At 39.2% G+C, this 15,207-nt stretch overlaps 1 protein-coding gene across 4 annotated transcripts in view; it reads left to right on the top strand.

Annotated features, from left to right (window-relative positions):
* Positions 1 to 14,638, top strand: part of rab11fip4a (RAB11 family interacting protein 4 (class II) a) — an 18,685-nt gene extending 4,047 nt beyond the window's left edge. Inside the window, exons 2-15 of one of the 4 annotated variants that reach the window (XM_005468613.4) lie at positions 4,821 to 4,908; positions 5,365 to 5,453; positions 8,234 to 8,379; positions 8,520 to 8,642; positions 9,048 to 9,182; positions 10,085 to 10,120; positions 10,344 to 10,452; positions 10,953 to 11,056; positions 11,284 to 11,424; positions 11,831 to 11,912; positions 12,144 to 12,281; positions 12,413 to 12,559; positions 13,978 to 14,121; positions 14,202 to 14,638. In XM_005468613.4, the coding sequence (XP_005468670.1) occupies positions 4,821 to 4,908; positions 5,365 to 5,453; positions 8,234 to 8,379; positions 8,520 to 8,642; positions 9,048 to 9,182; positions 10,085 to 10,120; positions 10,344 to 10,452; positions 10,953 to 11,056; positions 11,284 to 11,424; positions 11,831 to 11,912; positions 12,144 to 12,281; positions 12,413 to 12,559; positions 13,978 to 14,121; positions 14,202 to 14,318 (1,599 nt within the window). In that variant the 3' untranslated portion in view covers positions 14,319 to 14,638. Of the gene's footprint in view, positions 1 to 4,820; positions 4,909 to 5,364; positions 5,454 to 5,476; positions 6,242 to 6,631; positions 7,794 to 8,233; positions 8,380 to 8,480; positions 8,643 to 9,047; positions 9,183 to 10,084; positions 10,121 to 10,343; positions 10,453 to 10,952; positions 11,057 to 11,283; positions 11,425 to 11,830; positions 11,913 to 12,143; positions 12,282 to 12,412; positions 12,560 to 13,977; positions 14,122 to 14,201 lie in introns of those variants that run through there. The other 3 variants (XM_003446431.5, XM_025906682.1, XM_019358326.2) reach the window with 3 other exon arrangements.
* Positions 14,639 to 15,207: the final 569 nt, after the last annotated feature.

The raw sequence follows: 15,207 nt of genomic DNA, 5'->3' as shown, positions 1-15,207 counted from the left end.
TGCCCAAGGACACAACGACTGAGACTGTCCGAGCCGGGGCTTGAACCAGCAACTGCCAGCTCTTGAGCCACGATCGCACAGTTGCTACAGATCCCCTATTCGACCCCATCCTATGCTTTATTGGACTGATGTCTGGTGACTGTGGGCCATTTAAGTACAGTGAACTCCCTGTCATGTTCAAGAAACCAGTTTGAAATTTGTGACATGTGTTACATTCTGCTGCTCATAAAGGGATGCACATGATCAGCAACAACTCTCAGGTACAATGTAGGATTTATGCTCAGTTGCTACTAAAGGGCCCAAAGTGTGATAAGAAAATATTCCCACACTATTAAACCACCAATAGCACCAACCTGAAGGCAGGGCAGGATAGAGCCATGCTTTTATGTTGTTTATACAAAATTATGAGCCTACAATCTGAACATCACGATTAGACCAGGCAATATTCTTCTGATCTTCTGCTGTCCAGTTTTGGTGAGTCTGTGTGAACCGTATCCTGTTCTTAGCTGGCAGGATTGGCACCCAGTTTGACCTGCTGCTGCTGCTGCTGTCCTGCTTCACTGTTTGACATGTTGTGAAGTCAGAGATGCTCTGCTGCATGCCTTGGTTACAACAAGTGATTATTTGAGTTAGCATTGCCTTCCTTAGCTCAAAGCAGTCTGGCCTCTGACCTCTGGCATCAACAAGGCATTCTGACCCTGTTAATTGGATATTTTGGACCATTCTCTGTAAAAGCTAGACATGGTTGTGTGGGAAAATCCCAGTAATGCCAATACTCAGGCCTTCTGGCACAAATAACCCTGTATGTTTGAAATCACTTAAATCACATTTCTTTCCCATTGTGGTACTTGATTAGGACTTAAGCAGGCTGTCTTTATTGCCGTTCGATCTGATCAGATTATTTGCATTGATGTTCAGTTTGAACAGCTTTATCTAAGTGGCTGGTGAGTGTATGTGCATGCAACACTAATGTAGCGTTTTCATTGATCTGCTTCTGACCATGGATAATATAAAGGAGAATGTACCTATAGTAACACCCAGAGGCACTAACAGCATAGAGATGAGCATTTCTGTCATCGCCACTTTGGTCTTTAGAAAATAGATGTAATGAGTGAGAGATGGGTCTTACTATGAATATGCATGCTTTCGTTAATGATTTGTTATTGAATATACTCAAGTTATCCTCTTTTTGACAATTAGAATGATCAGAATTTACAAAATAAATTTCATGTTTTATTCAGCGTGACCCAAAACGATTGGTTTATTCTTTTCAATGCAATACGTGCAAAACATGCTCATTTTAATACATAGGCCACCAATAATTCATTGCTGTTGATTTCTTTTTATACATACAAAAACACCTGATATCTTTTCATCTATGTCCACTCAACATGGCAGACTAAACTATTCATCGCTTAAATGTGGACACGACCAACTGGGATCTGGTGAGCTTTCTATTCTATATTTAGACGTTACTTTCTTCCCTCCTCTCACTGTTCTCTCTGAAGCGTTGCACATTTCATGTTAAGTAGATGGACACCACTATGTGAAACAAGTGTGACGTTTATTAGCACAGAATCCCTCTGGTCTCTCTTGTCGCAGTCGCTGGGTCTAATACGTTTCCTGGCTGAAAGCCTGACACTGAATATGTTGTTTTCCCTTTTGGCAGAATTATCTTGTCACTGTATGGTAAAACAATTTGCAGACCAATTGGAAAGGTCTACCGCTGATGTATTGTGTTGTTAAATGTTTGTGAAACACACAAATCTGAGATATGAGAGCTGGCTGGCAAAGAGCACTCCACTCAGAGCTTTTATTTGGGGAAATTAAAAGCAGCATCCATAAACCTAATATGAATCCTTTTAGTTTATTAGCTTCTTGTGCTTTTCTTTAGCCATTGATGTACTACATTTCCATCTCTTTTACTTTTTTATAGAGCTGGGCGATAGAACGATAACGATATGTATTGCGAAATAACTTTTTCTCGATAGAAAAATTTAACTATTGCGATAGGCCTCATCTCTCTTGTCCTCTTAAAAGGAAAAAAAAAGAACAGCCAATCCAAATTAAGCAGCGCAGAACCGAACCAATCACAGCCGCAGCGTCACCTCACGTGACTTGTTACGTACAGCACAAGTGTCAAGGTGCACATGTGTATTTGTTTGGGAAGCAGCCAGTCGGGCTGCCCAGGTAATGGAGGAAATGAGTGTGCCGACTAGAGAAAAATCAACCGAGAGCGTGAGCGAAGGTTACCGAAGAAAAAACAGATGATGGTTCCAATGCTGGAGAGATTGTCAAACAGAAGGGCCACAGAAGTTCCGTAGTGTGAAGGTATTTCGGCTATTTCAAGTCTGACAAAAAACAGAGTGCGCGCACTGTAAATTGTGCCGAAAGCAAGTCTGGAAATGCAATAAAGCGGTGCATGCTCAGTCTCTGACTGAAAGCGCTAATTCGTCATTCGGCTTTTGTCAGACTAAAGTAACTGTTAAAACTGTTTGAAAAGCTAAGCTATACAACAAGGAGAGATTGAGAATTTCCTTTTAGTTCTCAGTTTATTTGATATTGACAAAAGTTAGTCAATTTTGTCTGTTCTTCTGTAAAACAAACTAAGATTTATTTTTAGAATTAAAATTTTGTTTCTAAGTGGAATTGACAATTTAGTAGTCTGTTTTGTTTTTTCTGTTTTGAAACTTAAACGCTTTAGCGGCTGCGTTTTGTGTAGTTTGCAATATTTGCCTTTATTTATCTGAAACTGAAGTCTCATGTTCCTTAAGTACATCTACCCTGTTGAACTTATTATGGGAAATAAATATTTAAATCAAAACAAGCTGCTGATTATTTCACATTTTACTTGTGAGCAACGGCACATTTAAATCTTACAAATATAGTTATTTGGCTTATATCGTGATATATATCGTTATCGCCTGAAATGAAAAAAACATATCGTGATATGAAAAAATCTTATATCGCCCAGCTCTACTTTTTTATATTTTGCACGTTTGCACTATTTTAATGTACTCGGTACTACTGTATGAAGGTACATGAATGAAAACTTATCTTTGTAAGGTACAGGCAGCAAAGCTAAAAGTGCCCCAAGCAGCAGCAGTCCCTAGTGACAGATCGAGGTACCTGTAAGTACAATGAGGTGCTATATTTTTCTAAGGGTGTTCTGTGTATGTCATGGCGTGTGGACTTGGTTCCCCAGTAGCCTCTCGTTGTCTTCCTTTGTTCTTGTTATTAGTTTGAGCTTGCAGCCTCGTTACCCTAAGGTAAAATTAAATTATTGATAATTGTGTCAGGTTTGTGGTCTCGGTCTAACTTTCCTCACATTTTTCCGACTACATAAAAAACCCCCACCTAATTTAAAAAAAAAAAAAAAAAAAAAAGAGTTTTAACCCTAATTTAAAGATGCCAAAGTAAGTTATAGTCAGTGACATTCTTCAAGTGGGCTGCATTTCTAGTGTGCTCCTGTTGGCTGCAGTCTGTATTTCTGTTTTGAGTATTTGTTCCTGAAGCTCTCTCCTGTCTAACCATCCTGTGAGTGTCAGATCCACAGTGATGCCACTTTCTGGTTTTGTACAAAATACTGTTGTCATGGTTTTATTACATACATGCATTAAGTTTTGTTGGCATTGGATGGACCTTTTTTGTCTTGTGGATTAAAGTTGTGAATTCTAATGTTGTAAGAGGTTCGTAGTATCTGGTTTCTGCTTGTGTGACATTAAAGAGTCTTCAGGTTTTTGAAGTCAAACCGGTTAGACAGCTGCTGACGTTTACGTTTAATCCTCTGTGATAACGTGACACTGAACTCCAGGACGTGTCCGCTTGTGCTTCTATAGATGCTGACATAACACAACCTGTCCCACAGTATACCCTCAGCTCTCGACTGGTTATTTTCATCTTTTCTATCCTCGCTGAGAAAGCTGAGCGCAAGATCAAAGCCTGTTTCACATAGTAGTTCCTCCACTTTCCAGAACCGGAGCTATAATCCTCTTTTGACTTTTTTCATCTTTGTGTCAACAGAACAGCGATCCTAAGGGCTTCCATACTTTTACAAATAAAACTACAAATTTGTCACATTTTAGATTTTAGTTGTCAGAGGGAGGGTCTCACTCCATTTCAGCCTCCAAGGGGCCACTCTGACAGGCTGATAGTCTATATCAGAGTAGTAGTAGTAGTACTGTCAGAGTACTCATTGTTGCATATGAGGTTAAACATCCCAGATAATTTCTTTTTTCCAGGAAATTTTTTCTTTACAACATAGATTTTCAATTATTTTAATAAAATTTTTATATTTTTTATTTTTTTCAGTAATGTAGATACAAATAAATAGAAAAAGTGTTTTAAGTTTCATTTTCATGTATCAAGATCAAATGGGAGAAAAAAACAGCTCTAATCTAAGGACATCACTAACAGCTGTGCAGCTTATTATTAATTTTATGCAATAGGATGTTTCCTACTGTATTTACCGTTGCTGTAAGACGGGCATCTTCTGGAGGGGAAAACAGGGACTCGATACTTTTACTCAGTCTGCCATTTTTTTCAGAAAACTAGGATAAATTCTTTGTGAAGTCTGGCTGTTTGGTTTATGTAATCCATAGTTACAGGCAGTCTTTGTGAAACTGGACCCTGGTGTCTCTTCAGACGCCTCTAACAGTAAAACGTGGTTGATGTACTTGTGTGAATCGTCTAATATTTTTCTATGCACACCTTTAAGATTTTTGCTGATGTCAGTTAACAACGGTACGAGTTACCCTTCTGTGTTTTTAGTAAAGTGGGTTTCCTTTAGAAAAGACTGACTTTACTTTTGTGTCTTGCAGGTGAAGAAGTTGACAAGGTACCTGGATCCTAACGCTCATGGGAAAATCAACTTCAAAGACTTTTGCCACGGAGTGTTTGCTATCAAAGGTGAGACATGGACTTTGATTGTCCTGCTCTCTGTCATGAGAAGATGTATGAGCTTTGTAACTTCGTAACCTTGTCACATTTAGTTAAAGCTCGGCTAACTGTTTTCTTCTATTTAGTTTTCTTGCTAAGCTAAGACAAACATCTGCTGACTTCACACTTGTGTTGTTTATACAGACATCACAGTGTTGTCAGCACTTTCATGTAACTGTCAGAATGGAAACAATCTGCTCCATACTCTTCTTCTAATGCTACATGGCTCATTTTACCTTGAAAATGACAAAAAGAGTTTGGATATTATAAAATGAAATATGTAAACATTGAAGATGATACCACTTTATTCACATAGCTCAAATTAGAACAAATATTCTTACTGGTTTTATTACAGAGGAAACAGTCTGCTGCTCATGTTATTTCCCCTCTTATTATTTACTTTCCTCCCCACACTTGTCCTCCTAGGTTGTGAAGAAATAATGAAGATGACTGTGGGTCCTCGCAGCCATGCCTCCAGCCAGCCATCTGTCACAGACAATGGCTATATATACCAGGTACAGTGACTGGATCTTCAATGGTGCTCATAATTTCTGGCACATAATTCTGTGGCATGATGTGAAAACACACCCTGAACCGTCACCATTAATACTGCAAATAAGCCCCTTTTTTGTTTTTGTAAATATGCCAGATGTCAGGATGAAAGTGGACATTGTTTACATGGAGTGAAACAGCAATAATTCAGCAGTGAAGCTAAGATCATAGATAACTGTTCATTTAGAACAGTGTTTCTTAAGATTTAGATTTATATTCATAATAAATGAAAATCACGAGGCACTGATGAAGTGTCAAAAATGTGATACAGTGACTGACTTTTCAGAAACAAACCTGTACTGCTGGGCTTCCATACAGCTCTAATAATGCTGTTGGTTTCTAGCATCTACCTTAAATATATCTCAATTATTTTTGTATCATAAATTTACTGTGTGAAATGTATGTTGCTTTACGTGGCTGATTATGTCCCTCATAGAGATTAGCCTAACTGGATCGTTGCTTAGCAACAAGAGGACGAGCGAGACGAGAGCGAGACGGAGAGCGAGAGAGCCGAGGTGTGGTTTTGTCCCAGCTAAAGCATCGCCGTGCTTTCTAAATTACTGCTGGAGCTGCAGTCGTATTTATTTGTGTCTACGCTCTGAGGACACTGAGCCTTCAGGCACTGGGAATACAGTAGATTTTTGTTTTTAGCTCCACCAGAGCAGATGCCATACATTCACACATACACACTCATTAGTGTGATTTGTGACTTTGTATTGGAGATGAGTGAGATGGTGTCCACACTTATTTGGTAAGTTGTACGAATGTGTCAGACCAACTGATTTCTAACTTTTTGAAAGAGACGATTAGTCCAATAAAGGAAAAGCACACAGACTGGCAGAAGGCTTAAAGTTGTGTTGAATTTTATGTGGTGTTGCTGTGTGTGGATCTGCATTGGACTACATTATGTTATTTTGTGTGTGTGTGTGTCTATATATATATATATATATATATATATATATATATATATATATATATATATATATATATATATATACATATATATATATATATATATATATATATATATATATATATATATACATATATATATATATATATATATATATATATATATATATATATATATATGCTCCCACACTTCTTCATCACAGACAAAAAATGGGGTAGCAGTCCCTCAGATGCCATATTATATCTGTCTTGTGTCTTTATATGTGAACGTACTTCCACAATCCAGCAAAATCTTAAGTAAAAACAGAGTATGGAGCCACTGCTTTTACTGGTAATGATGAGAAACTTGACTTTGTGTGTGTGAAAGAGAGCTTGGGTGTGACCTTGTCATGGTACCACAGTGGGGTTAAGCCAGACAGCAGCATGATTTATTAATAATATACGTATCTGGGGCACGCTAACTCCCCCATGATAAATCAGCCCAAGAGGCTACCTCAAATACAACTTCATCATATTCTGTACAAATCATGATAGCAGGTCAGAATACCGGCTGTGCTGCTGTTTCTCTCTTAAAGCCGTCGCTTTGTGTCGCTGATTTAAACTCCCCTCTTTGCTTTAGTGATTTCTGGGGGAAAATGTTTGGCTCACACCTAAAGCTAACCTTAATGCTAATCACAAAGGTCCAAACATTGGATATTGTTAGTAATATCCAGTGTTTGGACAATTAAAGTCATCTTGAATATCTTGAGTTTAAACTTAAACATCTGTCGTGGAAATTCTTTGAGTTTGTACCTCTCATACTGTTAGTATGTGATGGGGTATTGAAACAACAGTAAATTATAAGCAGAAACATTTTTAAATTTCTATTTAAACTACGGTTTAACCCTTAAAACTCAGTTGTTTTATTAAAACTGCTAAAATGAGCCTGGAAGGCAAGACTGATTTCTCTAAATAGCCTTTTAATAAATGTAGGCTGACATTCCTGGATCTTATTCCTGAATTCGTCTAAATGCAGCGGGATTCTTTCTAGTTTGAGGTCATCTTTGTATTAGGTTTCTTTTATTGATAGTATTTAGTTTTCTGTTTGTATTGTTGCTGTTAATTCCTTTGTAATTTAAGTCTTGTCATTTTTGCCTTAGTTTTTAGTTTTAGTTACTAGTGACCCTGAGCTTATTTTGGCTCCTCGTGTCTTATATGTAGTTGTCTTTGCCTTTTGTTACCTTATTGTGTGTGTATTTTGGCCCGTTTTCTTCCTTTAGCTACTTCCTGCCTTTACTTTGAAAGGTTCAGTTTTCCTGCCTCTCTTATTACCTGATTATTCTCAGCTGTGTTTCTTTGCCACTCTTCACCTTTTTGTGTTTTTACACACGGTGGTTCATGACAGTTTCCTTGTAAGCAAGATTATAATCTTGGCATTTTTTATTTGAAATGTTTATTTTTAAGAACTATATATTAAGATGCTGATGAGCTGTTGTCTATGTTCAGTGTAATCAGTGAATAGACACTGTATAGTACTTGTATGTCATGCATGATTTTAACTGTTCTTTGAATAACTGTTTACATTTGTTTTTAGTAAACATCTCTGCGTGATGAATGTGATTTTGAACTCAAGGTTTTCTGCTTTGAAATGGAAAAAAATGTAAAGTGAACTTATAATTCAATTTGTCCTCTTTTGCTACTGTATGAAGCGATGCCTTGTGTTGGCACTGACAGTCGGTAAATATGCAGATGAAGTTAGAGAAGTGTCTAACGTGACTGTTACTTCTATTTCTGAAGTCCTGTAAAGTTCAATTGTGAATCCTAATTCACATAATTTTGCTTGTATGTTCAGAATGGTGAGGCAAAGCTTGGTCCTCCGATTATCATGTGTACACGGTCCTACCAGGAAAGCACGTGTGCTGATGGCGAGTGTGACATGGACAGCAGCACTGAAAATGCCAACAGCTCTGACTCACTTCACCCAACACAGCAACGCAGGTCAGTCATAACCAGTATGAGTTGGGACTTTAGGAAGGCTTAGAATTTCTTTTGATTGTGGGTTTGCTCTTTTATTGTTTTGTTTTGGAATGCAACCCTAGCCGCCTGATTGGCTCAGCGTCTGCGTCCGTCATCTCTAGAGAGGAGCAGTTTGAAGACTACGGTGAAGGGGAGGATGTAGATTTTACTCCCAGCAGCCCTTGCCCTGAAGAAGAAACACGAACAAATGGTTTCTCAGATCTTGGATCCTCGCTTCCCTCCAGGTTGGTGTCTGATGATAAGGAAGCACACCCTTAATCATATGCACACGCAGAATTACATACAAACATATCTTAAGACACAGTTTTCATGCAGAAAAAGACAAATCTCAGACTTTTTGGCTGTTTGCTTGTCCTAAAGGGAAAAGCACAGGACTGTTAACAATGGGCCTGTTTGATTTGAAAGCAGTGCATTGTTTTAGACAGTACTGCAAGTTTTCTGAACCATGGCTTGAAAAAGTAGAGATTGGAAGACATTTCATTGACGCATGCCAATATGCTCTGCAGACATTGCAAATATCTGTGTTGCTAACAGCGAGAAGCTGACTTTTACTTGCTTATTTATTTATTTTCTTATTTATATTTGATTATATATGTGGACATTAATCAATTCATTCTTTATAATTCCAGTGCTGGCCACACCCCTCAAAAGATGCGGCAGCTGTATAACAGTGAGCTGCTGGACATCTACTGTTCTCAGTGCTGCAAGAAAGTGAATCTACTCAATGACTTGGAGGCTCGACTGAGAAACCTCAAGGCCAACAGGTGGAGCTCACATTCACTGATGTTCATTTCTGGGAGTGACCTGGAACTGTCTTCATTCTAAGACTGAATGAATTTCAGATTTTTAAAAAAGAAAAAATGGTGTGTGTTCATCATTGGAGTATCACACTGCTCAGCCTTGAACCCCGGGTCCAAGAGGACCAACGTGGCTACCATGCTAGCCGTGGAACACCTGATTACCCTTTCAAGACAGGGAAGTGCTTCCAAGTATGAGGCCTTCATTTTCAGTGAGAAAACGGTGGATTCGACCCTCTGGGTTTAGATAGAGATGTTTCATGTACGCTGCAGTCTTGTTTGTAAGACTGATGGTGTAGCATCAGTACTAATGCAGGCAGGGAGGAGAGAGCTTAGCCTAAAAGATCAAGCTTTAATTTACCAGTCAGTATAGCACATTTGTACAGTTATCTGTTTTTTGGAGCTATTGATAATGATAGAAGGAATGAAGTGAAATGACTCTTGCTGCCTCAGCATCGCCCTAATGTAACAAAGCTTGGATTAGCTCTCTTAGACATCCAGCTAAATCCCCTCTTATTCATTCTTGGCATCAGATGCTGCATCCACGTCAAAGGGTGAGCTCGAGTTGTTGCTATAGCAACTGTATCCCAATGTGGCGGGATGACTGGTTGTGAGTTTTTGTGTCTTGTGCGCGATGCTACAGCAATACAGCTGAAACAAGAACACTGACTGTGGTTAAAACTGTAGCGTACGGCAACCACAGAAGAACATGGTTTGAAACCACTGTGTGAATGAAAGCAGGTGTCATTGCACTAATTTTACTACCAGCAAATAGAGTTGTAGCAAGGGCTTTTGGATTATTAAAATGGATAGTTGAAGCCTGTGTTACTGTCAGTATGTGTGACTCTGTTCCTCTCCTGTTTTTTCAGTCCTAACAGGAAGATTTCCAGCACAGCATTTGGACGGTGAGTGACCTGACATTCCTCCAAAGCACCTTTTTAAATTCTTGCTGCTCTAAATCATCTGTGCTCATTACAATGTAAAAAAGCAGCTACTGAAGAACATGGTGGTAGTAAACACTAATGCAAAGCATATACAGGATTTAAATGTGTATGCAGTGTAAATATGATGTTTATATTGTAGATAATAATGTCTCCTGTTTCTCGGGTGTCTGCTCTCTCCCTGCAGTCAGCTGTTCCAGGCCAATCACAGCGTGTTTGGGTCCAGTCAGGGCAGCAGCACAGAGGATCTGTTCACAGACAGTATCGACTCCTGTGACCTTGACATCACAGAGAAAGTAAACGCATAATTATTCCATAAGACTGGTATAAGGTGGTACTCCACAAATTCTTTGTGATAAATAAGTAATGGACTAATATGATCAGCTTCCTGCCAGTGCGTTTCTAGACTTTGCTGACTTGAACTGAAGCTGACAGTGGTGGATTTGGTCTGCCATGCAGCGTCGGTGAGCTTGGTGCAGCAGCACATCGAGCAGCTCCTCTAGTTCATAGCACATCTCCAGAGCAGAACAAGGACTACTGTCACAAACTAAGAGTCTAACTGGTGAAGCAGCAGCCTAGTTTTAGCTAATGAAAAATAAAAACAATGCTGAAATAAATTGAAGTCTGTGTGGTGGGGGAAAATAGTGTTAGTGTGTAGGAGGATGGATCAATTTAAAACAGGCGATTAATTTCCTGTTAACAACAGGCTGTGTAGAGGCGTACTGGGAATGTCTGTATGCAAATGAAGAAGATGCTCTTTAACCTTTAGGCCTTACCTGTGTGATGTGTCACTCAGGTCAGCTACCTGGAGAAAAAGGTGACAGAACTGGAAAGTGACAGTCTGGCCAACAATGACCTCAAGTCTAAACTCAAGCATGACAACACCCACCTTGTGCACAGGTAAGAATACTTGAGCTGGGTTTGGTTCCTGTACAAAAAGGCGTGGTATTTATTTTCACACAAATAACATTAATTGCACCTGTTTGATCATTCTTTACATGTGGTGCAGATATGAGATATATGTGATGTGAATTAGTCCACAGATCTTGTATAAACCTGTGCAGTATTTTGGTTCTAGCTAACTAGTCTGTACCTGTCTGAATGACCTCTGTGTTTTTGCCTCCAAGGGTTCATGAGCTAGAGGAGCAGGTGAAGGATGCAGAGACAAAGTCTGCAGAGAGTCTCAAAGAAGAGGTGAAGAAACACCGGGAGGCTTACACCAAGATGGAGAGAGATAGAAACACGGAGATAGAGCTGCTCTGTAACAGGTAAACTAACCAGCAATTTACCTGAAGGGAAGTTTTTCCCCCATAATCCAAATCCTAAAAAGGCTGCTGCTAGATTTGGCTCTGACACAAGATCAACTACACATCTGCTATTAAGGCAGGTATTCTGTAACCATAAACTACCACAGACGCTGATTGGCTATAGGTCTTTTGAAATGAAACTGCCGTTACCCTTGTTACCCTGTTACCTTACCCTGACGTTGCCTGCTATTAAGAGGTGACAGGAAATAAGGAAATGTACAGCGCAATTTTACAAGCTGCTGTGCTGATCAAAGACAGTCAGCGTTCTGGCACTTTAAAAACACCTAGCCTTACTCATGTCTTTTAAAGTTCAATGGTGTACCTGTGATACCAAACTAAAGCTGTGTTTGCGTTTGTTCACCCTAAGGTTACAGCAGTTAGAAGAAGAGAATACAGAGATGAAGTTGAATGTGTGCAGACTCAAGTCTCAGACTGAAAAAATGGATCAGGTATGCTGAAGTATCTTCCTGTGTCATCATGATGTAATCCTTTTATTATTTTATATAAACTTCATGAGTAGTTTCACCCTGACAAGCTTTTTTTCTTTTAGTTTGTCTGTACTCATCTTGGTTGCTGCTAGGTTTCCATATCTCAAATGTTGCGTAATTTCCTACATGTATCATAAAAGCATGAGTGGTTATTTTTCTCAGCCACTGTTTCCTGACTTGTTTCTTTTGCAGGAGAAGCAGAGGGTGACAGACAAACTGGAGGACACTAGTTTGAGGCTGAAAGATGAGATGGACCTGTACAGGAAGATAATGGACAAGCTCTGGCAAAACCGCCATGAGTTTCAGAAGGAAAAAGAGTCCATGCAGGAGGTGAGACACTCCTCCCAGGCAATCATTTCTATGAAAATAACGTCATTTCCCGCTGTAGTCACCAGGTAAGATAAGAAAAGGTTAATGTGGAACATGTTAGAGTTGTGTTTGACCGACTGTTTTGTCAGCAGCTGATTGATGATCTCCGTCGAGAGCTCGAGTATCTGCAATTGTTTAAACTGGAGATGGAACATCCTGGGAAAGGCAAGGGGCTGTCTGAGTTTAACGCCAAAACCAGGGAGATGGAAATGGAACATGAAGTGAAGAGACTGAAACAGGTCCACACAGAACACACTCATCCTTGTTCTTCCTCATTGCATTAAAGACTTTCTCTTCTACTTTTAATTCCACAATGGTCAGATTTGTGTCATTTCATTTATTTCTATTTAATCCACACAAAAAATAAATTCTTGAAGCTTGCATATATCCAAAAAAGGAGCTGCTTGAGCCCCGTTAATGTGTATTGGCAAGTAGCATACTGAAGTAGAGAACTCCCAAACCTGTGTTGATACACTGATGGACCGCTCAGTCCTGCTAACTTTACTTTGCTGTGTAAAAGTCCTATTCTGACCACCTGTAACGTGCGCTCCATTTCGCAACTGCTCTCACATCGATTTCTGTTTCAAACTTTTATGTTGATCTGAAATCAGACAAAAAACAGAAAATCAGAGTAGAAAAAAGTTTCATTTTTTACTGTAACAACCACAAACGAATCATTTTCATAACTTGAAATGCAAATATAAATTGTAAACTTTAAAAATCTATGCACAAGTTTTGCAAATCACAAAGTTATATGCAGCTATTTACCTTAACAAAAAAAAAAAAAAAAAAAAAAAAAAATTATTAACAATTTCAAACTATTTACAGAACAATCAGGTGTTCTGTATCAAATAAGATGCCACACAAACTATTTGTGCAAAAATAATTTCTGTTCACTATAAGATAAAGGAAAACATCACAGGCCTGATACCTGCAGGCCTGACAGCAGGAGGTGTATCACTCGTCCTGTTTTCTACCTGGAGACACAGTTTACACTGTTATCACCCTTTGGTGGTTTTTTGGCAGCAACTGTGACATTCAGCAGTCGCCTCATTGTTCTGACACACACAACAAAACTATCCACTACACACTAACTAGGATTTGCTATGTCATCTTAAATTGGTCATGTGATTGGTTTAACCATGACTAATCTATTCTTCCCCAGCCAATCAGCAGCACTTGTGCGATTGTTTCGCCCCCGTAGCTCCCAGTAAGCTGAAGACAGCTTCAACAGTCTGTGTTGAAAAATAGTTACTGAAAAAAGTAACACTGTTACTTTTAACGCCGTTATTCCCATCACTGGTAATGACCATTCATTTGGGCTACCCTGCATTTCCCTGTTAATACCAAGTTTTGCCAAACTGGCATTGGTCAGCGGTGGTTTCATACTTGATTAAATAATTAAAACAATATTTTCATAAAGTAAAAATCTTCCTTTCAACTCAGAAGAATTGAAGAGAAACCCAAGTGTGTGTGATGTTTGGAGGGAGAGTGAGACATGCACCCACAGTCAAAGGCAGGCAGTCCTAATCACATGTAATGGATATGGCTCAGTTATATTTGTGAGATTCTCATTAAAGCTCACTGCTTTCTCAAATTCACACACACATCGAGTCAGGACTGGGTCTAAGGAAACCTTTTCTCTTTGTGTCTGTAGGAGAACCACAAGCTGCGCGATCAAAACGACGACCTGAACGCTCAGATTCTCAGTCTGAGCTTGTACGAGGCCAAGAACCTGTTCTCCTGTCACACCAAGGCCCAGTGCCTGGCAGCTGAGATTGACAACGCTTCCAGAGATGAGGTTGGTCTGTTACTGTTGGTTGGATGAAACGGTTATTCTTGATATAACTGCGCTTGTAATGCATTCCTCTTCTCTCTCAGCTTGTGGATGCTTTGAAGGAGCAGGAGGAGATCAACCTGCGTCTGAGGCAGTACATGGACAAAATCATTTTGGCCATTCTCGACCACAATCCTTCCATCCTGGAGATCAAGAATTAAACACAATGCACATTTGTATTAGTGAAGTTGTGCTGATCTACCGTTACCTTTAGTCCGTAAAGTTGTAATCCATAAGATTCCTGTCCTGGCTGAAGCTGATGGAGCTGTTAACACTACAGACAAACACATTTGCATTGTTCACTCAATGATGTTTTTTTTCACAGATATTGTGCACGTTTGGTCCCCCCTGTGAGATGTAAATCTTAAGCTGCAGTACAAAATGCAGGAAATGTTCTATTGGCGGACATAAATATTTTTTCCTGGTGAACTGCAGTACAGCAAACAGTTCACATTAAAGCTTTCCTGCATTTCAGCATCAACTCTTTGGGTATCATTGCTTTTACTTGGAGAGTAAAGGGTGACACTAACCCTGGATATTTAATCCCTTTAATGTGTGACCTCTTTGAATCTGGTAACACATTTTAATGTGTGCTCCTTACCACAAATTACTGATAATGCAGTAAATGGGCAGTTTTTGGTTTGGGTACAATCAGAATCTGATGTCACAAAAATTTAAAGGATTACAACTTTACATTGCAGCTAACATTCTGAATGTTTGACACTTGCACACAAATGTATGTACATTACCACAGCAGCTGGTCTCCATATCCACCCGAAGTAAACGCGTCTTTATAAGGAATCACTGTAGAGCAACTTTGCCATTTTAATCTTATCCACCGGTGTTTATCACTGTGTGTTTGAAAGTACATAAAGCATCTTTCCTGTATTTTATGTAATTTGGACAACTGTCTTTGACTCACCTACAGGCACCGAGCAGAAAACAGCTTTAAGATTTAAGAAGTGAAGCAAATAAAATGGGAAGGTGAACCGTTTCTGTAGTAAAATCAGAAACTACAGGGTGGGCCATTTATATGGAGACACCGTAATA

This window comes from Oreochromis niloticus, linkage group LG4 (genome assembly GCF_001858045.2).
Source record: "Oreochromis niloticus isolate F11D_XX linkage group LG4, O_niloticus_UMD_NMBU, whole genome shotgun sequence".
NCBI lineage: Eukaryota > Metazoa > Chordata > Actinopteri > Cichliformes > Cichlidae > Oreochromis > Oreochromis niloticus.
Note: the sequence above shows the minus strand (reverse complement) of the source record. Positions and strands in the feature narration are given on the sequence as shown.